Consider the following 26717-nt stretch of genomic DNA (forward strand, 5'->3'; position numbering starts at 1 on the left):
ATCCTAAAGATGAAAGTTGATAAAGTGAATCAATTTGCGAATGGAACTAGATCAAAGGGTCATTCAGCTCGGCGTCCCCGCTTGAACTGGCTTTTCTATCTCCCTGCACCTGCCGACCGAGAGCTTTTATGTTGGCTAAGTAAATGTTTAAAATATTTGGGTTGCCTGCTGCTGGTCCTGCTTCGTCCTGTTGGTCCTGCAGCTCCTCATCCACCTCCTGCTTCTACACGTTCTCGTAGTTGAAGTTTTGCGCCCAAAATTATTAAGATGAGTGGCATAAATTATGAGCAGACCAGCAGGCCCTGCACACAGGACGACAGGACTACAGGACTCGTAAAAGCCGCTGGCACATAATCCTCGGGGACTGGGGGAGCTGAGGCAGTGGGTGGACTGTTTGATGAGTGAATGACTAACTGCATGACAGTTTAGCCACCCAGAGTGGGTGGGTGTGTGTGGGTGAGTGGGTCCTGATCACTTTAAGTATTGACAACATTGGACTGCACGGCGTATACGTAATGTGGGCGGCTGTGGGCTGTGCGGCAGTTAGTTTAATATTTATTTAATTTAATATGCTAATTGGATGTGATCCGAGTGTGGGTGTGCATATGTGTGTGCGGCTGCAACTTTACGAGCGAGCAATTCATAAATAATAGAAAGCGTCGAAAGTTTTCACATGTCAACGAATTGAGTTTGTGCTTGACTCTGGGTTTGCCTGCCAACTACTGCGCCAATGACTTTTATAAATCGTTTATAAAATTTGCCACCAAAGACGGGATACGCTGTCAGGGCAACTTCTGCCGCAAGTCGGCAGCCACAGGCGACGACAAATTGTTTTTGCGATAAAATAAGACAAGTGACACGCGGCCCTAATCGTTCCAAGGGGCGAGGACGGGGGCGGGGGCGTCTCGGCCAAATGGGCGTGGCCAGTTGCAACGTAAAAGGCTGCCACTCCACTGCGTTAACGTTAATTATATCAGAGTGACTGAGCCGGAACGACATGGAGATGCAGGGGGTTGGAACGGAAGCGGAAACGGATGCCGAGGGAATATTGTGATAAAAAACTTTTGCCTGACCGTTCCAGAAATTGCATTTAAAGTGTGGAAAACAGCAAATGCATTCTCCCACCCACCCAACAGCGGCGACGACCTCAATGTTTTGCATTCAGCAATCAAATTGAATTTGTCAGACGACATAAATAAATGGTAAATCAAACGAATTGCAAACTCTGCTGTCAGCGGGAAATGAAATTGCATGCCAAAAAGTATGCAATGAATTATACGTGGGCAGCCCGAAAATAAAACAGACTGTAACAACTCAAAAATTGGTAACCAAAAACCCGAGCTGGGAATATAAATAAATTCTTTAAATATATGTGTATTTTTGGCTGTATGTGTATATTGAAAGTGCACACAAGTTCTGCAGCATTGGGAAATAATTTGCAGCGAACTGTAGAGTCCACAAAACGGAAATGGATTGCTGAAAAGTGATGAGGAATTCTTAGTTTGGCTAAAGGATCTGACATGCCAATCAACTTTTTGGGAGACATAAAAACTCAATCTTGCTAACTATTTGCTGGGGCAGAAATATTGATGGGGTGTGGAAATTAAAAGTGATTGGGGAAATCCTAGTCCAATAAATAGATTCTTTAAAGATCTATAGGAGTGTTTAATAACAAATGGTTTATTATTTAAAGTATTGTATGCTTATAAAAAATAAGAGAACTAAATACCGAAAAATCAACATAAAACATTTTTTGATTGCAATTGTGTTATCAGATTTACTTGAAGTTTTTTAGTTGCTTAAATCTTTTTAGATAACCATTACAAAATTCAGAAAATTAAGAAATAGCTAATCTTGCTTAAAAAATAAATAAAAAATATCTGTCTTTGACTACGTACTTTTTGTTTTTTTTTTATTACTTATAGTCCTAATATTACATATTATATTATTATTTATATATATGGCTTTAGCTTAGGAAATGAACTATAAATATTATAAAAGGGTTTTCCCAGTTAGATGAAGTACATCTAGAAACACTTTTGAATTACCGATAAAACCACTCCTTCCCACTTTGCATACAGTAGTGCCTTCCTCAGGCAGATGCTGGCCCTTTGCCGGGCCTTGCTCCACTTAGCTGCAGAGCATCCGACTGCCTCATAAATCCGACCTTCTCTTTGTTTATCGCTGCTGCAGCCCCTCCCCTGCCGCCCAGGGCTGTGTGTATTTTTCACATGTGAAGCACAAATAATATGAATTTAAATTGGAGCCGTGAAACAAAAAATGCGGGGGAAATAAAGGAGAGCAGCTCGCTGAACTGTGAAAAGTAGACGGGAAGTAGCGAAAATGATGCACACGCACACGCGAAATGCGAAAAGCGACAAGCTGGCAAAGTCACTCAGTCAGTGGGAGGTGCTGGGTGGTTTCTGTGTGATTTCTGGGTGTTTTCTGGGTGATTTCTGGGTGCCTCTGCAGCATATTGAACTTGTCAACATGACAGCGGAGCGGAACCGAACCCAAGGAAAATGAATGAATGGATGGGTGAGTGAGTGGGTGAATGGAGCAAGTGTGTGCGTAAACTGATTCCCGATAGTGGGGAATGTATGCAAAATATATGCATACACACACCGAAATCCGGCGAACATCCTGCGGCGCAAGGAGCAGAGGACGAGGATCCCCAACTGCAGTACTTGTTGAGCTGAGCCAGCGTTACTCACGCTCTCGCGATGAGGCTCCGTCGCCCTTTCTTTTGTTGCAGTCACTAAGAAATTGCAATTGCTTTGCGCAAACTGACATTGACAGGCAGGATCTGAAACCCCCAACACCCCACCCCCCGAAAAGGGGGCGTGGCACTGCGGCTGGCCTGCCACTCTGTTGCCCATCAATTTGAATGACATTCACAAACAGCCAGCTTGCCAGAATGGAGGCACATTCTGTATGCACGACGAACAAGAAATTGTGACATTTGTATAGAAATAGTTTTGCAGTTGTAGCAAATAGTTTTGCAGACATTTTTTGATTGCCGCATACTTTAAGCCAGCCAGCGAGCCAGTCAGTCAACCAGAATGGATGCCTCCAGCTCAGAGCTGCAACTGCAAGTGAAGAGCTGGCTGGGAAATTGTTTTGGCTGCATCTGGTATTTTGTATTTCTTTTCTACTCCTGCCCAGACCTTTGGGGCTCGTTTACTCCTTTTACTTTGATGCGGCTTTATCAAGCCGCTAGTAATAAATCTCTCTCCGTACGAGAGTCTCATCTGTGGGTTTGTTATTAAGTTCAGTTATTTGTTATACGTGGTGGAGGCTTTTAAATATTTCTATTATTCTGTATTCATATTTATCTTTATTTACAAACTATTGATTTATATTTATAAGCCAAAGATTTAGTTACTTAAGCCTTAGCCAATATTTAAAGTAAAACAATTTTACTTAATATATTTTTTAAGACAACTGATTTTAAACTTAGGTCATAAGCATTTGATATAAAAAATTCAAAATTTAATTGAACCCTTTTTTGACAGAGTCTAATATTTATTTTTTTCTTTACCACTAATTCCCATTTATTTAAAATATAACTTAAGCTTGAAGGAGTTCTCTGTCCTATTTATTGCACACTTAAGACCAAAGCTTTTGTAAATACGGTTCCCAAATAGAGCTGCTGGAATATTCGGGGAATTATCCTAGTTGGCTGGCTGCTCGGAAAGAGTCTTTGGTTGCTCTTATTTTAATAACCCAACGATTATAGTGGATTACATGCACACACCCTTCATTATCAACTTATAGTTCCACAAGCTCGGTGCCTCGACGTCGTCTTCCCCATGAGTTGGCATCCGTTGCCTGCGCATTTGCCGCATTTTCAAAAGGTTAATTTTCCAGTTATCAAATAAAAGGCCAGGCATACTCTCTCGTACTCGAATCGCTGGCAAAGTGGGTAAATGGGAAAATGGGAAAAGCGGGTTGCAGCAGCAGCTGGCTGTTGGATACACATGCTTGGCAAATAGTTTTGACAGCCACAGGGGAAAAAGCAGGGGCGTGGGACGGCGGAAAGGGGGGCGTGCAAAGCCGTTGGCATCCTCTTACGTACGAGTATTTTCCATAGCATTTTTCTTGTAATAATTTTTGCTTTAACCTTCCTGGCATGCAGCTCGCCCGCTCTGCGAATGTGGACTGAGAAAAGAGCGCTTTGCATTTCAGCATTTTGCTTGGCTGCTTTCGGGCCAACGTTTTTATTATACCGTATTTTAATTTTAATTTTCATTCGCATCAATTTTGCTGAAACACTGCATTAAACTAGGAAATTGTCTTAGGCTTAGGGTTTTCTCCGCTTGAATTTAATTCTTCTTCTCGGTAAGATTGTAGATTTGCTTGGCAACATCGGATAGCTGAACATCAATGGCCTTGGTGTCGTCGTACAGCGACGGAGCCTCGCCAAGGATCACAAAGGTGCCCACCAGGGAGGCGATCATGAAGAGCCAGAGGAACAGGCGATCCATGACCATGGCCACGAAGCCCCAATCTTGATCTTCCTGTTGGGGAACAAAAACAATACGGCTTTAGTAGAGGATATTATATGTATTTAAATTGTGCTTAAGTCTAATAAAATTATGGTAAAATAAAAAGGGATATTAAATTAATAAGGAACACATATTGAAAACCGAAAAAGGCATTAAAAAATAAGTCAAGGGGAAAGTATTTCATATTATGCTTGGTAATTAAACATCTATTTAAATGTATTAATTCTTATTTTATGGATAAAATATTATGGGGATAAAATTTGTTGCTCTGAAAATATTCTTTTTGGCTGCCATTCAACTCGGAGCCGCCCGCATGCAGAACGGTTAATTGCGCTTTAAGCCCACACTTTGAGCGATTGGCTTGCATTAAGCACTTCGCTTAATCTACTTATGCCCGGGCATCAGTTCGGTTATCAATCAAAGAGCGGAATCGCAGCGGCAACAAAGCAAAGCCCGAAAAAATAAATGGCTCAAAAGGGCCAAAACACAAAGGGGCGGCGAGCTGAGGGGGGATAAAATCGGAAAAATCGGGGAAACCAGACGCCGCAATCACACAACAAAGAACATTCGGGGGGTTTGATTGAAACGTTTTGGCCAAAACCCACCGATGAAGAGATGAGAAGTGGGTGGATTGCCATGGCCGAGGGCTGCGCCAATTGCCAGTCAATTGAACAAAAGCAATTAAAAGTGGATTTGCCGGGTTGTCTTAAAGTGCAAATATGGCAAAAGCTTAAATAAGTCGGCAAAAGAAAGCCAGTGCCGGCCAAGAGAACAGGCAATGAGTGGCCGATGGCCAATGGCCAATGGCCAGCTGACCAACTGGCCATCCGGGCTGCCGGATGAATGTGAGCTCCGGGAAGGACATGGCCGGCAAAAGCGATTTTTGCGGTTTCCTTCGACGGCGGCGCCCGTGGACAAACGGAATTTCCAATTAAAAATTCAATCAGCTACCGGACTCACCGCATTGAACTCGTCCTGCCGCTGCATGTGGTGCTGTATGAACATGACGTTGTGGATGGCCTTTTCCAGCTCGAAAGGATACTTCTTGCGTGCGGCCACATCGCTCAAAGAGTCGTCCAGGCCGGACAGCACGGATGGCAGTCCGTTGTAGCCGCTCAGGGTGCTCAATCCGCCGCCCAGAGCCCCCACCAGGCCGCTGAATCTGTAAGTAGAGGGATGACAGGTCATCAAAGTGTCCTTGTGACGCGGGATGCACAGGATTTGCACAGGTGCGTGGGTGCGGAACTCTATTGAACTATGGGGGAAAGGCAACTGACACTTTACTTGGGTCTTACTTATTTTTAAGATATTCCACAAATTGATTATTTCACAATTAGAGTAGGTTGATTAATATCTTAATTTCAAAATATTAAACAAAAAGTCCACAAATTGCTGATATTAAAGTATACTTTAATAGTACAATCTGCTAAAATCGGAACCTATGATTTTAAAAAGGATATGATAGAGTTCTGAAATGTTTTCTGTTAAGTATTCATTTCTAAATTTTCATTTGTTTCATTTTTCATTATTATTTATAAACTCAAAGTGTATCTATTGAAACCTTTTTCTATTTTAACATATTTCCTTACTTTCTATTAATATTTATATTTACAATATTTAATATGAAATTTTTTAAATACATCCAGTCTTTTCCTCTTATAATTCCCTTATTAATAAATGTTTATTCAAAAATTGCATCACATTATTTATATTGCAAGCTGCCCAAGGAGTTGATTTACTCACCTGTTCGTGGCCGTGGTCACGTGCATGCCATTGCACCCGCCTGCCCCCACGCGACCTTGCATCCGCCGCAGGGAGTCCGGACTGGAGCCGCCGGAGTTCATTTGCATCTCGTCCATCAGCGCCTGTCCGAACTTGGTCTTGCTGAACTTGAGGCCGTAGTTGATCTTGTTGGCCGCCAGGTCCCGCAGCAGGTCCTTGGGCACCCGCATCAGCAGCAGCTTGGGCAGTCGCTTGATGAAGAACGACCTTATCCACGGGCGCATCTTGTGGGTGCTCGGCTTCCGGTAGTGTATATTGAGTATGATAATCGTGATGACGACACTCAGCCCCACCAGCAACATGGTGAACAGCAGGTATTTGCCCAGCAGCGGCAGTGCCAGCGAGGTGGAGGGTATAATCTCTGATATGAGCAGGAAGAACATGGTCTGCGACAGCAGGATGCTGATGCACAGGGCAATCTTCTCCCCGGAATCGGCGGGCAGGTAGAAGACCAGCACCGAAAGATATGAGATGCCCACGCAGGGAATGATCAGGTTGACCGTGTAGAAGAGGGTCTTCCGCCTCAGCGTGATGTTAAAGAAGATATCTGAACAGGCCAGCCATCAAACCAGTCAAAAATCCAAGAAGTTGCGGTGAAAAAAGATGGTAAAAGTTTTGGGGGGAGAGGGAGGACAATTTTTCAGGGGATGAGTTTGGGTAGAGCTTTCGCGTAATTGCAGGCGATGGGCTTTAAACTCCACTAAACTCACCCGGATACGGCTCCGCACAGCAGGGATAGTACTTCTCGTGCCGCTCGGCCGGAACGCCCAGGATGTCCCACTCCACACTGGGATAGTACTCGCGCAAGTCGATGCCAATCTCCACCTTGTTGTCCTTGTCGTTCTTCTGGCTGATGTGCTTCAAATCGATCTGCGAATCCGGAAAAGCCCCGTTGATGGAGCCGTTAAAGGGACGCCTCTGCCTCTGACCAGCTCAAAGGCACTTGCCATGCCATCGCCACCTGGCGCATCCCTGTCCCTGCCCCCCAGCCAGGCGCTCAAGTGCAGTCGTTAAAGGAGTAGCGAAATTTAAATGCGTTGACAAACGCCCCGTAAAAAAGGGATCTCTGGTCCGTTCGCTATCCAAAACCCCTTTCATACACTTTAAAGGGAATTTTTTATATATATCACAGAGAAAAAAAAGGATGAACAAGTACAAAACATTTTACTTAATTTAAGAACAATTTGTTCACAGTGTTTTATCAAATAATGTATTGTTTTAATGTTTTGTATTCTAGTTTCTAATTTAAAACATTTTTATATTTCCTTTGCAACTGAAAAATTAAAATTTTAAAGAAACTATATATGAAGTCTTTTAAATATAAAAGACATTAGTTTTGGTTGCCATATACAATTGATTAAAAGGTCCCTGGCTGATTACCCTTGCTGTATTACATCTTAAATATATTCCCCTTTTTCTGAGTACACTTCTAACCTGTCCCTCTGTGCTCCGCTGCGAAGGGTCAGCGGAAACGGAAGCTGCTCGGTCTGGGTGGAAGTCGCACTTTGGCTTAATTTATGGCCGCGCATTTTTATGACAGCGACACACACAGTCGAGTGCCTCTGTGTGAGTTAGTGCCGCTCTCTTTCAGCGTCAGTGTGCGTGAGTGGGTGACTATGTGGGCGCGGGTGTGTGTGCGTGAGTGTGCAGCGGTTAGACAAGTTTCAATTACACTTTTATACAATTTCTCACATTTTAATCTGCGAGATGCCGACGACGACGCCTTTTCGATGTTCTTACCGCGTCTTAGGCGTGTAAGTCGCTCCCTCATCTCCGAATCTTTTCATCTCCTCATCTCGCAGATAAATGGTGCACCATAAATCGTTGGCCACGCCCATTTATCTGAGACTCAACTTGCAGGCGGCTGGCAGAGAGGACATGAGGCAGTGGCACCATCACTCACCTGATCACCATCGTAGGTCCAGGAACCGAACTTCATGAAGCAGGTCTGCTGATCGAAGGGAAAGTAGCGCACATCAATCTCGCAGCTCGACTTGAATATGGCTGGCGGAGTCCAGACCACTTTGCCCGTGTAGTGGAGGATGGCTTTGGTCATGGTGGTGACCACATACTCGCCATCGGCACTAAAAAAGTTTAAATTCTTGGATTAAAACGTAAGCTTTGCTAATAAAATCACTTTGGTTGTTAAATCCTTTTTAAAAGCGCCTAAAAGTATGGCAACATAAATATTCACTATGTTTTTAATGCATAGTTTTTGACATTTTTAAATATTATTTTGAAACACTTGCCATTTATTGACTATTTAAAAGGTTGTAAAAAAATAATTATATATTAATTGTATACCTCCAAATAAAAACCAAAATTAGAACTCCATTTTAAGTGTTAGTAAGAAATATTTTAATATGACTTATTAAAGGCTTTAAAAGTTATTTTTTAATGCATTTCCATAATTCAGGCTTAAAGTTTTCATAAAAATTCTTTCCTATATTATAACTAACTATTTTCTTTTTTTCGAGCCACTTTTTGGCCAACTTACTTGTTGTAGAGCACAATGTCGGGCAGCCAGATGTGCTCGGAGGGCACATAGAGCTCGGTGACGCCGCCGTACTCCGAGGGATCCCACTTGAATTTATGATCCTGCCACTCGTGCTCCAGCCACACGTTGGTCGTTAGAATTTGATCTTTGAGATTCTGCAAAAATTAAGCTCGCATAAACAAAAGGAGAAAAGGAACTCGACAAGCCGCAAAAAACGTTCAGGGAAGTGGAGTTCGCAGGCTAAGGCCCAGCCATGCATCAAGGGGGATTTGCATTTTATTCATTTTTCCCTTTTTTTTCGCCGGCGCTTCCTTATATCATTTGCACTCCTCGTCCTGCCCCCCGGCTAATGTGCTTTTTGCTGTCAGCTTACGGCTTCTTTTCCTTTTCGGCTTGTTTTATTACCTTTTAAGCCTTCTGGTGGCGGTGAGACCACCGCCACCACCTCCGCCACCCAGAAACCCAAAGTGGCAGCCCTGCAGCACGGAATTGCAGTCTCGGCCAGTCTCGGCTGACAAATGACTTGGCCGGGAACTTTAAGCAAGCGCAGACAACGATGCCCTCCATGTAATGAAATGTTGGAGTGAAATGTTATAAAAATCTAGTGCTCCCCGTTCGCCCGAAGTTTTTGAGAAATGCCAGCGATTTATCTGGCGGTGCAAGGCAACCAGTGCTGACAGGAATAAAGTTGATGTTGCGAATTGAAATATGCCACTTTAATGCCGCGGGCCAGGCACAGGGAGAAAATGTTGCTTACTATTTCTGAATAAAAATTTTTCATTGAAAAAAAATATTTTTAGGAATACATTTACTGCAAAATATTAATATAATTAATACCTTATTACATGGAAAAATTATTTAAGTAAAATTTATTTTAATACTTGGTTTCTTGATTCTTCTTTATTAATACATATTTTTAGCTAATTATCATTAGGATAATTAACGAATATTTTTAGATACTTTCCCTTTAATTATTAATATATCTCTTCTACTTTTGTTACTTCAATATAAAGTCAAAAACATTTAAATTATTTTAGAGAATATTGTTAGACTTTGTTCTATTAAAATTACCATTTGGCTGTATTTATAATTTTTCGCATTAAAATTACTATTTAGTTAACGCGGTTGTATCTCAAATTTAAATTAAAAAGCGAAATATAAAGCTTTGATATTTTTCTATGTGTACTCTAGACTTCATCCCTGTTTACTAGGGTCGTCATTATGTCTTCATAGATTTCTCCGCTGCCAGCTCTCGATTCGCCCCATTTGTTGCTGTTTATTGTTTAGCATTTTTTATTTACGAGCTGCCGAAAGTTGCTGGAAAGTTTTACGCGGGTTTTTGTTTTCTTTCTTTTTATTTGCCAGCAAATGTAGCGAATCGCAGATCGAGCGGCTTAATTAAAAATTTTCCCCGACTTCAATTAATGCAGTGTAATTAAATTTTTGTTGCTCACCAAATCGATGAGTTGGGACAGCCGGAGGCCCAGCTTGACCAGCACCGTGTCCGTGTTATTGCTCACGGGGCGGATGAGGCGGTTGTAGTTGCTGAGCAGGTCGTCGTAGAGTCGCTTGGCATCTGGATTGGCCTGGACCGTTTCGCAGAGCAGCAGCAGCACCAGGAGCAGGCAGAGCGGCTTGCAGTGACGCCAGATGTGGGCGAGGAGGGCGGGTGGGCGTGTGGTGCAGCAGCCAGGAGCCATGATGACGTCACGCGGCGGACAAAAGGCCTTGACGTTGCTCGGGCGGCCGGTGTTTTATTGATGCAAACACGCGCACAGGTTTTTGTTTACCTTTGCTGCTGGCTGCTGGCTCTTGCCTCTTGCCTCTTGGCTGAAATCTCTGACGCAGTTGCTGGGGCAGAGCGAGTGGAGCTGGCTTTTAGCACATGGCCTAAAAGTGTTTACAAGTCTCCAAGTCTCGCTGCTGCCAACGGATTTTCGGATTCGGCGCAGTCGCTGAGCAGCTGAAGCCGCTGCGCCCAGGCAGCTGATTTTGTTTTTCTCAGGCCGCCAAATAATATTAAATAACTAATTTTAATTTTCACTTGCTCAATTTCAAGTCTTAAAAATTATTAAAAATCTTCTAGTCCGTTAAGAAATTTTTAAAATATTTTTCTCTGCTTTCCAAGCCCACTTTCACTGGTTTTTCGGCGAGCCTTGGGGCCCTGCTCCGTGCTGTCCTGCATAGATATTCACAGGAATCGTACTGACGCGCGTTTTGTTTTTGTAGCCTGGCCAGGACCTCTGGCAGCCTCCGTTTTGTAGCTTTGTCGCCGGCGGGATGCCATCGGAACGTGGCCGCAGATGCTGCGCAGCGCCTGCGCCCTGCGGGTCACCCTGTTATCCTGCGAGCGAGGAGCCTCTTGCTGTATGCAAAGCCAAGCCCTAGAAGGATGCCCGCTCTTGGACTCTCTGAGGAGCGCTCTTTGATGGGCGCTAATCCCTCACAGACCCAGGACCCAGACTCCATTACAACTTTGCCTCTGAAGTTCGGTGCTCTTTTGGCCGTAGATATTTTTTGGGCTCTCTCCCGCGATTCCGGCGAGCCACAGCCCAAAAAAATTCCCCACAAATACTCCCAGCACACACTTATGGGGGAAAAGTGGAAAAAAAAAAAATGAAAAGGATACGAAAGGAAAGGAAAACTTCGCCCATCGCACATACATGTGTACACATACGGCTGCACATTTGGCAAACACTCATACGCCCCGTTGGGCCCACATTTCGTTTAACCAGAAACCAAATTTTTCGTAATTGTCAACATTCGTTAAAATCCACGTTAACATGCAGTCCGCCCAGGACCCTCACACAGATACTCGCACACAGATGCACTGGCAAGCACTCACACAGATACAGCTATCAGCACTTGTGCACTTTTGCATGTTTAACGCTGCAATGCTGGCTACACTTTTTGCCTGGCTGTTGGTTCGCTCGGTTTTGGTATTTTGCTACGTCTGTTCACATATGTGTCATATTGCGATTTTGAGTTGTTCTGCGGCTTTCGGTTTGCACCACCCACATTTGTGTTTCATTCCCTGCCGGCTGAGCACGCCCCCTGCTGAAATGCCAGTAATGCGTTCGCTGCGATGACAACCAGCCCGGCCATCATCCCAGATCAGAGTCCGGTTCCCGGCTACCCTTGGCTGGTTGAATTTAATTACTGCACATTGAAAATAATTGAATTTACCAGCGTTTTCGGCTGGTTAATTGAAATTAACAACTTTCCAGCGCCGTTGATTTAAGGGAATTAAGCCTTAATTTGTACTCTGCCATGTACTGTTTCGGAAACAAATCTGGCGATCATATTTTATTTGAATCCTTAGCCAAGCTATAAATATACCATATTTATGTTATTTAAATATTCTGCATTTATTTATCTTATCATATTATATATTTATTTTCTTTAATATTTTTGCATATCTTTTAAATCAAATTTTAAATGATATTTCACGATATCCTCTACGTAATTTATTTTATATCTTATTTGGTAATTCAAATTTTTATTTCAATATTATATATTAGTTTTTATTTAAATAATGTACTACTATTTAATATTTTTTCAAGCTATCTTTAAGACATGAGTTAACACTTTAACTTAAGGTTTAAGTAAATAAAGCAACTTCGCAGAAACTAAAGGAATAATAAAATAAACATGTTTCAATATATTTTTATATATTTTAATAATACATAACATTTTGGAAATTGGAAACATGGCTTGTGTACACCAAATAGTTGGCCATAAAGCATCCAGCACAGCTCAACCCACTCTTGTTGTATCTAAGCAGCCTGAACTTCAGCTTTAGAAGCTCTGAGTTGGAAACCCATTGGGCTTAGGGTTCCCTATCCTGTTGGTCAGTGTTTTGGCCCCAAGTTCCGGCGAGGCCATAATGATACATGAACTCTGTCATTTGGCCGTGCCGCCATTGAGCCGCGTGTGTTTTATGGCTTACGGTCATTGAAGGCATTTTTAGCCGCTCGCTTTTTGGGGCCCAAATGCGTTCCGAATTGTTTGGCATCAGCGTTTTTACTTCTGGCAAAACATTCAATGAGCAATTTATGCGCCGGCTGCCGGGACAACTTTAATCTAGTCTATTAGCTGCTTTATTGCTGTTTTCGTGGCCACCCCTTTTATTTCCATTTTCATTTGTATCTTTATTTTTATTTATTTCCCTGGCTTGAGCCTCATTTGAATGGGCTGCTGATACGGCTGCTCCGACAGTTGTTATTGCTTTCATTAGCCAACCTATTCCGGCGAGTTACACATGTTTGTCGGGAATTTAGAGTGCGGAATGGAGGGGATCCTCACGTTTTATTGCCACCCACACTCGGCACCCTCTTCGGCACATAACAAAGCAATCAAAATTACAACAACCAACGCTTGCCACAATGGCAAACAGTTTTTAGCTTGTTTGCAACTCAAAGTTTTATTTCTATTTTGCTTTTTTACTATTTGAGTTGATGTATTCTTGTTTTTTTGTTGCTGCTCTTTTTTTGGTATTGCGGCATTTTAGCAACAACAGCGAGGAAAGTTTTGTTCTCTGCACTTTGACTGGTGAATCAACAACAAATAGGCACCTGCTGTGAATTGACTCTGATATACCCTATAAACAAGATGGAAAGTTGCCATCAATCTGAGCTACTTCTCTCAATCTCGGCGAAGTTAGATCTTTGATCTTTCAACTTGTAGTTCCAAATGGCTTATGGATGTGCGGGGGAGGCTTCGCCATTTTCAATGAATAAGTTAACAAAACATTTTCGATAACAAAGCTCATCCCATCGGGCGGCCAGGGCGAAGTTGAGCCCAACACCTGACTTTGCGACTCGCAACTAGCTTTTGACCCAAGGACCCGAGTTTTTGCCCCCTTTTTCGCCCCGCTCACCCCTCAGCTCTACTTCCTGATTGCAAGAAAACTCAATTAAAATTTAAATTTTCGAACATAAATGACAAAAGTTTCTCAACTATAAATAATCGGCAGTCGCTCCACTTGGCTTGCTCTTGGTTTTTGGCTTGCCACTTCAAAATCTGACAAAGCCGCGACCAGAGACCCCCTTTTGACCCCCTTTTCGACCCCTCTGATCCGGAACCGGATCCCCGGGCTTCAACCCTCCATAAAAGCCGTGCGTGGCTGCGTGATCGAAAGTTTTTGTCTATATTCGTACCATTTATCTAACTTTTATGGCAGCCACAGCAGCAGCGGCAGCAACAAACGTTTTCCTGCTTTTGGCCAGAAATTAATTGCAAAACTGTTTGGTGTCTCTATATATATTCCCCCCAACTGAACTGAGCGATACGTACCTGCACGGAGATAAATAGTTGGATTGAGATACAATTTACGGTGTTAAAGATTCAACTGCATTGTAGGAACAATAAAAATAATTGGCCATGGCAAAAAGTTTATTATAAATTAGGCAATTAAAAACACTTTCTGACAAAGCTAAATGTATTCCTCATATTTTCCAGCAATTAAAAATACATTTATTACAATTTATTATAGAAATAATAATTTCATTTGGAAATTCAGCAATACAAAATTCATTGAATTACTTGGGCTGGGATTTAGTGTTTTTTAGAAATATTATTATTAGAATATTTTTTACATTTTATTCTAAGTTTTTTGCATCTACCTATAATGAAAATACATACTAAATCGAATACATTTATTTTCTTCTATTTTTATATATTATTGATTTATTAATGTCCTAAAATAAAATTAAAGCTTACTACAAATATCGTAATTATTATAACGTTTAAAGCCTAATTTCTCGCAGTGTCTTAACTATACGTGTGAGTTTGGTGGCTTGTTTTTTGGCCATGGCAGGCCAATCACAATGAGCGCTCGCCTGCCACTTGAACAACATAAAACTGATTGCGAAAATCTGTCCCGCGCAACCCTCTCCAAAGGAGGGGGCAAAAAAATTTGTCATCATTGGGGGTTGGAGGTGGCTCTTTGGGGTGAGGCCTGCACAGTCCTTTGTTCATCAATTCGAGGCTGCTGCTGCGCTTGTCGTGCCCATTGTTGACACGTTTAAGTGCCGTTTGCTTTTATCAGCACTGTCCATATCGACGGGCGACAAGCGACGAAGGGACGACTGGATGGACGGCCACCGACCAACCTGCATATAACATTTTTATAACATTTTTAATTGTTTCTGTCGACTGTCGAATCGTGCAAACTCCGGCGACCCATCAATTTAATGGCGTTTTCGCGTGAGCGGCGCTAAAAGTAAAAAAAAGGAAAAAGCACCAGGCCAAGAAAATCAAAGCCAGAGGCGAGAACACTCGTGGGTCCGTTGGTCAATTAATGAAGATACCGGTTTTATGATGAGCAGCGGCGACAAGTCCTCTTGCAAATGCCAGGCGGAGGGGCTTTGAGGTCGCAGATTACACGCCCCTTGGTGGCGTGTTTATGGGGCCGTAAAATTGCCGCTCGACATAAAAATGTTGCATAGTTTTTGGCCCGCTAAGCGGATGTCATTAATTGCGCATTAGTTTTGTTTTCTCCGCGTGGCCGTGTGAATTCGCGTTCGCAAATCAAAGGGAATTCGAGTGCCAACGAGGCGTATGCGCAGTCTAATTTGCCATTAGCGTTGCTATCGCAGTGTGGGTGTGGGTGTGGGTTTAGGTGTATGTGTAACTGGGAGAGTGTGTGCGTGTGTGTGTGCTAGCCCTCGAGGTGATGACTTGGCGGTTCGTACTTGAATCGCTGTTTTTGGCTGGCTTAACTTGATTCTTCGACTGCGTATGTGATTAGGATTCAAGTTGAACCGCCCGTCGAGCAACCGACAAAGTTTCAGTTGGCCCAAACTCAACTCGGGCAGCAGCAAATAATATTATATTATTATTATTATAATATTTTCCAGCACAGTACCAGCAGCTGCCACGCCCAGCAGCTCAAGCTCGTGTCCACGCCCACACAGTTTAACGAAAAGGAAGAAGGAGCCAGTTCTTGCACTTGGGGAAAATGTGTATAATAATATCTAAAGTATCACAAAATGCATTGTGCAAAGTGCTTAAAATATTATGTACCAGTTTACCTAGATTAACAGAAAATTTAACCACTTTTTGGAAGAGGCTTTGATATACATCATTTCTATACATCATTAAAATAGCTAAACAATTTAGACTTGGATTTGGAGAACATTTAAAAACCTTACTGGACATAATTTGAGAAAAATATTTTTTAAATATCTAAAATAAAATGTGTAAATATTTTTAAGGGCTTTTCTTGACCTTATTTAAGTATTTATTTATTTTAAAATTATCAAAGCACACTTGTGTAAGCCACAATTGTTTTTTAATACGAATATTTCGTAATTTCCATATTTATTATTTGATTTTTATGTACAAACACCCATTTTCTGGCAGTGTCGAGGAGTGTGAGTGACACAGAGTCATCAGGCTTCTGACTTAGCAACTTTGCAGTGACAAGTTTCACTGTCTCGCTTTGAGAGCGCGTTTTACTATGAATACTTTGTCAAGTTTTTGCTCCAGGACCCGGCTCATTGTCGTTGTCATCATCAGCACTGCCACCGCCTCGCAGTCTGTGCGAAATCGTCTGCTTGCGATTTGCGATGCCCAAGTCGGTGCAAAACATGCAAACCAAATTAACTGGTACAACTGGGTGGTTTGGGGGGCGGTGGGTCTAATGATTTTATGGCTGTGAATCAAAGTCAGGGAGAAGCAACTTGGGTAGATTTTATAGCCAGGCGAGTATCTATCCGTGCTGAAGTCAATTTTTGACGGAAAATCAACAATTTGTCACACTAGCTTCATTATCCGGCGAATATTTTTTGGGCTTTGGACCGGCAAAGTCCTGGTAAATGTTTTGCCAACTTTAAAGGACTCAATTTGCCCAGGCTATGCTCTCCTCCTCTCGCTCACTCTCCCTCCCTCTCTCTCTCTCTCTCTCTGCCTGTCTTCTGCTTGGCACTGCCGCTTGGCATTTCCGGTTTCCGGTTCGTTGTTAGCAGCGCCACGTTGTCGTCTTTATGACCGACCCGACATTGTCTCAGTGCCCGGTGCTTCCTCGCTGAATATATAGTACATTATCTTATGCCGTTTGCTCTTGAAATATTTGCGCTTCATTATCATAAAAAATGTATACAAATTGACAGAAATCCAAGTAAATGCATAAATCCCGAGCAGATCTCAAAGTTTTAATTGCGCCGTCTTGGATTTTATGGATGTCAATATACACGCCGCCGCCGCATTGGCATTCGAGATCCCTTTGCAAATTCACTGTCATCGTCATCAATATGGTGGAGGCAGTGGGCGGGGGCGTGGCATGGGACATTATTGCGGCCACTCACTTTTATTGTTATTTTGCCAGAAGATTTTCGGGGATTGCTGGCTGAGGGGCGGAGTGACTGGCTGGCCGGGTGACGGGGTGCCTTGATTGAATGCCTTTCGTGTGGCAGGTGGCGCTGCTCAGGTTCCTGTTTTCCCGCCTTCCGCACCTCATCCTGCGTCCTGTTGCTCGGTGATTTATGTGCGTGCGCGTCTTGACGTCAATTCCGCTTATGAAATTGTCTGTAAATTGGCCTGACATTGATTTTGGCTGGCTGCCATCCATTAGTCATCAGCGTATTGATTGACATATGATAACCGCAAGCGGTTGCCATTCACCAAAAGCTTTTATCCTTGCAGCGGCAGTGCAAAACACCGAAAACAAAGACCACAAAAAGCGCCCGCATGCACCACGAAATATGCTCCAAATTGCATTCAAGCGTTGACACCCATTAGTCGCCGGCAACAAAGGGGTAGGAAAATGGGGAAAAGTAAAAAAACCCAAACCAGAAACAGAGCTAGAGCCAGAAAACCCAAAGCAAATGGAAAATGGAAATGTGTAAGGCGGCCCGGCAAGGCCTGCACTTGGCATCAATTTTTATATTTTAAGCCACGGGCTGCCTACCACTTGAGCCGTGAGAACAATGCGAAGCCAATGCAGACTGCCAGATTGCACAAGGCACACAGCCCGAGCTGCAGAAGCCCGAAAAAAAGTGGGGAAAATCAAAGGGATTTCCCCCGAAAAACGCAAAATGCAAAGCGAAAAACTCGAGCACATCCAGTATGATGCAGATGGGCCAACAATCCCAGAGACAAAGTCGCCCTCTAACTGCGAACCTGCCAGTGTAACCGAATGAAAATCAGTGCGAAACGTTTTCGAAATTTTAGCAGCCAGGCTCTGTTTTCTTCTGCGATTTTCCTACCAACTGCTTGGCATCTGTGCACCCGAAACTGGCAATTCCTGGCTTCTCAACCACTTTGTTGTGGAGCCTCTGCTACGGATTTATTAGCTACGCAATCGAATTTGTAACTAATTTTAGAAGGAAGTTTGGTTTGGTAGCTTTTTTTAAAAAATAAAATATTTCCAAATTTAAATTAAATGTGTCTAAGGTCTATCTTGATCTCAGATTCTAAGATACATTCAGATACCCATAAAAAGAGTATGCAGGACTCGTTTTGGGACGCAACGCGGCTTTTGATTTTGTTTGCTTTTGCTTGGGTGTCGGAGTGCGTGCTTTTGGCGTTTATGTCAAATGCAGAATTTCCGTTTCATACTTTCTGCACTTGCTGTTTATTGTTTGCCCTCGGTGTGCAGCGGCTGTGTGGCTATATAGCCATCGAGCCACATGGCCGTGCCTCTGTGTGCGTGAGTATCTGAGTGCGCTGTGCATATCTCTAGCTGTGTGCATCTGTACGCTGGCTTGTTCGAGTATTTTATAACTTGTTGGCTTAACTTCCACAGAATTTTGTCTGTTTTGTTTGGTTATGTGCTATTTTCCGCCCCTTTTCCCATTGCCCCTTTGGGCCCGGCCAAAGTGCCAAAGTGTTTGTGTCTGTGGTTGCGCTTAGTTCGGCAATTGTTTTCCAGAAATTCCTTAAGCTGCAAAATGTTTGTTATCAAACAATTTTTTGTGGCTTTTCCTCCCTTTCTCCCAAACCCCAATCCCGACCCTTGCACTAATTATAACGAAGCCGAGCTGCCGGAGCTGCACTTCTAATTAGTTTGATTTTAATAGGCGGAGTTGTCGAGCGGTTGCCCTGGGCTGCTCGACTATAATTGAAACCATTGTAGTGCCGGCACTCGAATGGCTTCAGTTCATTTGCATATGGGAAGAGCGTTTCCTGGTGCTTCAAATGTATGCTACTCGCAGTTTAAATATTAAATTAAATGTCTTGCGAAAATAACTGAAAATCTCTGTCCTTCAGTCGAAATGCCCCGGGGAATAGTATATTATATATGTGCGATTAGTGCAAATATTGCTGTCTCAGATTTCAGCACACACTGTGTGGGAATTTCGATTATCAAGTTTTTGGTCATATTAATATTTGGACAAGCGTTTGCAATTGATAATTGAAAAGTGTGCGGCCAACGGTACGTATGAGTAATGCACAAAGGCGGACCATTGTTTGAGCAGCTCGGTGTGCCGGCGTGAGCGGATTTCCGTAGCCGTATCTGAAATGAAAATCAAATAGCAAGTGGAAAACGTGGCCGGGGGGAGGGCACAGTGCAGTGGAAAGAAATTAATTTGTGTGCAAATATTTTAGCTAGTTTTTTTTGCTCGTTCTCACGAGCTTTTCTTTCTGCGTGTGTGTGTGTGTGTGGATGGCGTTGGCAATTTCAATTTCTTTGCCAAAGTAATGCTTCAACAATTCGCCACGTGCACGGGCGGTCTGCTGATTAAGGAGAACTGCCAGCTGGCAACTTGTCTTGCAATTGCATTTGCTCCCATGCTCCTTGGGCCCAGTGTCCTTGCCGAGAATGCGGCTGCTTGGCAAAACATTAAATTGTATTAGCCTAAAACATTTCATTAACTTCAGAGCCCCCCAGCCCACTGCTCGCCTGACTAGCGCAATCAGCTTGAAAAAGCATTCGAGGATTTAAGGCGGAAATCCAGGCAAAGCGGATGAAGCGCAGGAAAGTAGTATACTTTTCAGAGCTACTCGCCCCGTAGCGTGCAGCTAATAAAAAGGAAAATATTATGCAACAAGTAAGCAGGAGTATACACAGCTCTCAATAGCTCCCGGCCAGACTGCACCGAGTGCCGCTTTATTAGCTGACCCATCTTCATCTGCCACGCCCCCCTGCCCCTCACATCCATCCCGCCGCCCTCTCATAATCCCGTGTAAAATTGTTTTCAAGCAGCTGAGTGCATTCATGTTGTACTTGTGCAGCTCTAGGGCAGGCCTTCTGCCGATCCTGCCCACTCCGCCGCCACTCATTTGTTGGCCCGGCTCCCAAACATACAAAAAATAAGGGGGAAAAAAGGAGGAAAAAAACAGAAGTACAAAATAAGAATGCAGGATGTGTGCGGCGGTACACAGAAATAATTTCAATCATGGCACTGTAATTCCCCAGCACACTTGCCAGGACCTTTGGACGACCCTTGAAGGTTCCGCCGAAGAAAACCACTTGCACTGCGCCCCATTTAATTGCCAGAGTGCAGGTGCTCGAGCAGATGGGCCAAGGAACGTATATATTCGGGAGTACCCTCGGTTAAGTAGCCGTGCAGGTGGCATGCATACGTGGCAAAACAATAAATTCAGGGATACAAAAAGGACTGCTTTTCAGGTACTCACAGGCCCTAAGGAGTGGCATATATTTGCTAGGAAAGAAAAGAATGTGATCGATATTAAAAGTTCTGCCTTTTCCTTAAAATTCGTGTGATACTTAGGGAAGTGAAATATAAAATATATTGCTTTCGGACAAGGAAACTAGATACAGCCGTATGAATCATTACTATATTACTACATTTATGCTAGATAAATCTAAAACATAGTGTTGAACATAGAGTCATATGGTCTTACTTTAAGGGAACTTAGATCAATATCCCAAAAAATAACTAGCTTAGCTGATCAAACTGTAAATATTGATTAAAAATTAGGCCAATCCCACAAACAACTAACTGAGCAGTAGAATAAACTCATATTAATCAACGCCCAGGCACTAGAAAGTAATATAATTTGCAATATTGAGTGCCTACAAACATATTTCCACTAAATAAATTTTAATTTGCTTTAAGGAGGCACCGCACTGTTCATGCATGCTCAAATTTACCGAGAACCACACCAAAAGGACGAGGGCAACGAGGGCAGGGGAAGGGGCAGGCAAGGGGGGCAGGATGTGCCAACACTCGCTATTTATGAGTTAATCAACCATGAACTTTAAAGCCCCGCTCTGAAATGCAAAAAGGACACCAAAGCCACGAACACTAACCGCACTCGAGACCCAATAATGAATTTGCATTTTCTACAGCTTCCAGAGGCATTTTCCGGCTTGTTGTGTGCTGTGTTCAGTTTCCAGTGCATAGAGCGTATTTTGTTTTGCACACAACCACACAGCCAGCCGAAAAACAAGGAAAAACAAATGAAAACCAATTAAAATTTAATGATTATGCAGTTTGCATAGTAGCAGCAGCATTTTCCACGCTTCAATGGCGCCCGGCGAGAGCAAAGTTTTTAGCCAGCTTTTTGTTTGATTGTAATGAATTCTCGCTCTTTATGAAAAGTGTCCACAGTGAATTTTCAATTGTGTGCTGAATTCCGCATGAAATGACTTATTTATATGGCCATCTCTGGCCATCTGAATGATTCAAGCCATCCACGGGTAAAAACCTCGCCATAAACCATAAAGAAGGAAGCGACTCGGAGACAAACAGGAAATCAAAAGCAGACCGCAGCTGAAAGCCAATACCGATCCGCGGATACACCCAAGGCACCGAGACACCGAGATACCAAGATACACAGATACAGATACAGCCAGATAAGGAGGGCAAAATAAGAATGCGGACAAGTAACGACGGGTGACGGTGGATGACAGGCAGATTACGTTTCCGGTGCCGCTGACAACCGTTGCCGAAACCGGATGCCAATGAGCGGCGTATAAATGTATTTACAATGCCAAGTGAAAAACTGAAAATGAAGTCCTGCCGCCCGCCCACTGACTTGTAAAGTAGGCTACTTACATCCAAACACTTGGTCTCACACACTTGGCCAAAGAATTGCAAATTAGCAATTGCCCATGTGAAAGTGAAATGAACGGAAACGTGGCCCAAATAGGCCCCCGGAAAAGAAAAAGGGACACCAGCGGTTGGCTAAGTAAACAGACTGGAGCACTGGAGCACTGAAAAAGTTGAAAAAAGCAAAAGGATGAAGGTCGAGTATAAATGCGGCCATCAATTAGGGGGCGGGGCAGATCGATGCCCGGCTGGATGGGCTATTTATATACATCAAAGTGCGGCCTAGCCTCGCAGTAGTGGGCCACTTAACTCGATAGAGCGATTCCCACACGGGCGGATTTCCCCGGGAAAACTAATGAAGGGTATCTGCTGTTCGCCAAGGCAACGGCTACCTTTTCCGTTTCTAGCCTTTTTTGCCCATTTTCCCCTGACTTACAGCCAATTTAAAGTGCAGGCTTAGAGTGGCCAGGCCACAGTTGAGGTCCTGCCATATGTGTGACCGGAAGTAGCGGCCAACAAGCGGAGCTTAGGCCCGTAGAACTCAAGTTCATATTGACAGCAGACCCTCTAAAATTAACCCTAACTCACACGAGTATTAGGGTGTGTCACATTTGGTTACATAAACTTAGAAATAATATTAAAAATTTTTAGTTAACTTTAAAATAAGATTCTTAATCTGCAATGTAATCTTAATATCAGATCAAATTTTTTGAGAAATAAATGTCCAAATAACAATTTTCATAAGTTATTCAGTTGTAACTACTTATCAAAATAATCTATGGTTCCTAAAACTATTTATGTAAATCTAGATATTTAAAAAAATTTAACTAATATATTTTAGGTCGATTTAATTATTTGTTGGAATCATTTAGCTTGGCTAACCATTGGTAATTATAGACTTTAACAATAATTTTTAAAGCTGTCAAAAAGTATGCAGTAAATATTTAACTAAATTCAAAAGAATTAAAAATATGTTGCATACTCTCAGGCACACATACATATGTGCTTTAAGGTGATTTCAAAACTCTGATTTCTGAGACGAAATGTTTTTGGCTTTTTTAAAAAATCGAATCACCCTAATCCCTACACACACACTGAAAACAGGGCATAGTTGTGTGCATGTCAATGTGGCTGAGGGTAGGAAATGAGTTTTAAAGTGCTTAAAAGTGGCTGCTGGTGTTTGGCTTTCAGTCCGCTGGCCTGGAGTGTCAGCGTTGCGCTACATTAGATTAAACAGCTTAAGAAGTCAGCCAGTAATGCCGGGACACGCGCACATACGCATTCATGGGCTAAGCTGTCAACGTGGCGTATGAGCAATGTTGGGTTTTCGCATCGCCTTGACTCCCGAGGATGGCGAGGATGATGCGGTCTTCTTGTGCGATGTGGCAGAAAAATTAGTGACCCTGAATTAAATTGCCATTATTTTCAACTCACTCGAAAAGATGCGCAAAATACACATACTCTGGCTGGCTTCGAGGGTATTTGAGCGGCTGTTGAAAAGCGGATTTAATATGAAAATTCCGCATTACGAGTTGTTTGTCGTTTCACTTTGTGTACTGCAAATACATATGCACAGGCAATTGCTGTCCGTGTGTGCGTGTGTGTGTGTGTGTATCTGTGTGCGTGGTGGGGCGGGTTTTGCGATTGAAATTCAATTACTTGTGTCCCTTTTTGCTGCCGCCCAAAAAGCATAGAAAAAAAACGAGAAGAGAAGCGAAACTTTTTCGCCCACAAAAAAAGACGTCGTCATATTCAGCTTGGCGCAGAAGTGTGTGTGTGAGCCCTATATCTGGTGAATGTCATCTGGATATACATACATGGCTACAACTACGGCAGCATAACTTTGAACAACTGTCAGCCGGGCTCAGAGATGGGGCCTACGTACATGCCCTTTGAGGTTGGTTAACTGTCTCCTGCGTGGTCCGAGTTTTTATCGCAGGCAGTCTGTTTCTGGGGCCAGCATTTCGGTAGGAGCTTCAGTTAGGAGGCGGAGTCCCAAAAATACAAAACACTATCAGCAGGCCGGCACCAAGAGGCCGAAAAGAAATCGAGGGACATTCCCGTCATGATGTCGCACACAAACTCAAGTTATGGCCTCTCGTCTGGCAAACGCATAAATCAAACCTTTTTGTCTTGCAGGTGGCAAGAGGTCTTAGATGCCGCCAGTTTCCCGGGCCAAGCTGCACCGAATGAGTTTATTATGCCACATCAAAGGCCATTTAATTTACATTCTGTGGGTTGATTTAAATATTTTCTGGATTTGTGGCATATAAATTTGCTGCTTACGCACATAATGGCATTCGTAATCAATACCAGGAGAGAGAGAGGGAGATATATTTTGGCAATTAAAGAAATTCAATTAGCAAAGAGCTTTGGGTATCTTGATTTATTATATATTATGATATGATTGATGCCAATTTGAGCTGTCTTTTGATTATCCCTATTTTTACCCAGCAAGCGAGCAAATAAAATTAATGAGCCGCAAATGCAAATTGAGGAAATAAATCCACCAAATCATATTTAAAACACGTGGCTTCAGCCCTCGTTCCGAACCGCTTTTGTTTTTATTATTTTTTATGGCCGTTGTTGTACCTTTCACATCAATTGGAATGTCATACATTTCAATGATTACGATGCGCAAATATTCAATCAACTGTACGCCGGCTCGATGGTCTATGTACGGCCCCCTTCCAACATCCGCCCATCCTTCGAGCACCTTAAACCCCAGATATCCGTCTGTTTGTTACGGTTTGTTTGTGGGCTTCGCGGGCCTGATTGCTTCATGTGCGAACAATTTCAGCATTTTTACGTTTATTATTTTAAATAATCGATTTTCGGCCAAACATATAAAGGCGTTTATGTACGTGTTGGCCACGGGATATGCATATAAGTGTGTATATTTTATGGCCGCAAGCTAAGGCCCGGTTCGGCCCATAATAACACCGTGAATAAGAAACATGAGCTGAAAGAGGCACCTTTCAAGCCGCCTTTTAAATGCCCTTCTTTGTTTTAATTTCTATAAATATAAGGGCTTTTATTTTCCGAAAATTCTGTGCAGAGCTCAGAGTATCTTTCATAATAGTTTCCAATTAGTGAGCGGATGCAGTGACCATTTTGTAGGGCACACAAATCTAGAGCAATTTGTTTGTGGCCACTAAATTGGCCACAGGCCCGCCTCCTGGCCCCGCCCCGCCCCCTCCCACTGTGTGAGGCGTCACAGCTGCGGTTCATAAATAAAAATAAATACATCGCTTGATTTATATGGCCCTAATGAGCTCAGCGCCCAGTTCAAGCGACTTTGGGCCCAACAAAGGCCGACAAAACCGAAAGGAGGCGAGCCACCAAAATAAATAAATAAAATCCGCAAGCACATCATGTAAATGTTGTGCAAATAAAAAGATACATTCGTTTTGGGGGGATGCGAATGGGTCTCAGAGATGGGGCTATGCAGTTGGCAAGTCGCAGTGTTGCCTACACTTCGGCCATTTATTCGTTACGTGCGACCAAGATCTCCTCTATATTCCCTCAGTTTGGTTCATCGAGCTCTACGTTTGATTTGCTTTCAGTGCGTGCCCATCATCATCAGCATTAGGCAGGATTGTTGTTGTTATTAGACAAATACATAGGGATAGGGATGTATAGGGATAGCTGGAAGGCGTGCAACTGTTCCTGGCATAATGACGCTAATTTCGTACGCTCCGGTAGCATTAACATTAGTTCTGAAGTCCTTTGTTCCTGTTTTCCTGCTTTCCTGTTTTTCTTCATCGCCAATAACTTATGAGGCGCATTTTTCAGGACCTCCGCTCTACTGGCCTAATGTCAGGTGATTTGACAATGGCATTTATTAATTAAAACATGTGTCGCACGCACGAGCGCCCACAGACAGCGGATCAGCCAGCCAGACGCTATTGATTCGTCCTTGCCCAACTGGGATAACAGTGGGCACAGGGGCAGGAAAAGGTTAACAGGACGAATTGGTAGGGGGCCAAAGGACGAGAATAGAAGCAGACAGGACACGGCAAAAACATATTCGGGTGAGGTGGGTCTGGTGAACAAGTCAATTGGGTGACTCCTACAGTTCATATCGTTCTTAATTTGCAGTCATCGATAAAAAAGGAAAGCCGAAAAAAAGAGTCCGAAAGATCAGTCCGAAAATTCAAAGTTCCAAAATAATGTCCAAAAGAAAAGTTCTTAAAAAAGGAAGAAGGAAAACAGAAAATAAGTACTTTCAACTAGAACTCCAACATTTTAATGTGAAAAATCATCAAAATAACCTGAAAAGTCTAAAAATACTCCGAAATATACTCCGAAAGACCGAAAGTGACAGAAACCCCACTTTGACTATGTTTGAGTGTGATAAATAATTGCCAATTAAATGGTTCTCTTACGCTTAATTAAATACTTTTTTGCGTGAGCTGAATGTTCCCATTCTGTGGTTGTCAAAACTTACAATGACAGAATTTATTTTAATCTCGACACCATTAAACAAACAGGCAAATCAGTTGCGAAGCCGATTAAAAGCACAGTTTGCGACACATTTAATCGGCAGTCAGGGCTCTCAAAGGGCTTTATAATTGCAAATTAGTAACAAATAATTCCCGGACATCCCGCGGCCTGGCAATCCCGCTCGGCAGGACCCTCGATCGATGGCAACTCTGGCCGAACTGGCCGAAAAAAGGAGGCACAGTGGCGGCAGGGGGACAGTAGAGGCCAGAGGCATTGGCACAGAGCAGAGCAAATGAAGTCACGTACGTGCGATTTTTCTTCTGCTTTGGGGCACATATTAAAATACGTGCGTCTCGCTTTTACTATAACTTTTACACACACAGAGAGAGATATACGCACACCACTGTCCACAGCCACAGCCACACACCCACACACATGCACATTAATGGCGGCATGATGAGGCAGCTAAGTTTGCGTGTTTGTTGCTGCTGTTTGCCACACTCACAAAAGGGCTACAAATGG

At 43.0% G+C, this 26717-nt stretch overlaps 1 protein-coding gene across 1 annotated transcript; it reads right to left on the bottom strand.

Moving 5' to 3' along the window:
• Positions 1–3592: 3592 nt before the first annotated feature.
• LOC108026103 (acetylcholine receptor subunit alpha-like 2) lies at positions 3593–10976 on the bottom strand. The gene is made up of 7 exons (XM_017096803.3): positions 10242–10976; positions 8788–8942; positions 8194–8374; positions 7001–7160; positions 6252–6837; positions 5469–5670; positions 3593–4520 (listed from the first exon to the last, which is right to left on the bottom strand). The coding sequence occupies exons 1-7, from the start codon at positions 10485–10487 to the stop codon at positions 4326–4328; spliced, it is 1725 nt and encodes a 574-aa protein (XP_016952292.1). The 5' UTR covers positions 10488–10976; the 3' UTR covers positions 3593–4325.
• Positions 10977–26717: the final 15741 nt, after the last annotated feature.

Source organism: Drosophila biarmipes, chromosome 3R (assembly GCF_025231255.1).
Source record: "Drosophila biarmipes strain raj3 chromosome 3R, RU_DBia_V1.1, whole genome shotgun sequence".
Lineage (NCBI taxonomy): Eukaryota > Metazoa > Arthropoda > Insecta > Diptera > Drosophilidae > Drosophila > Drosophila biarmipes.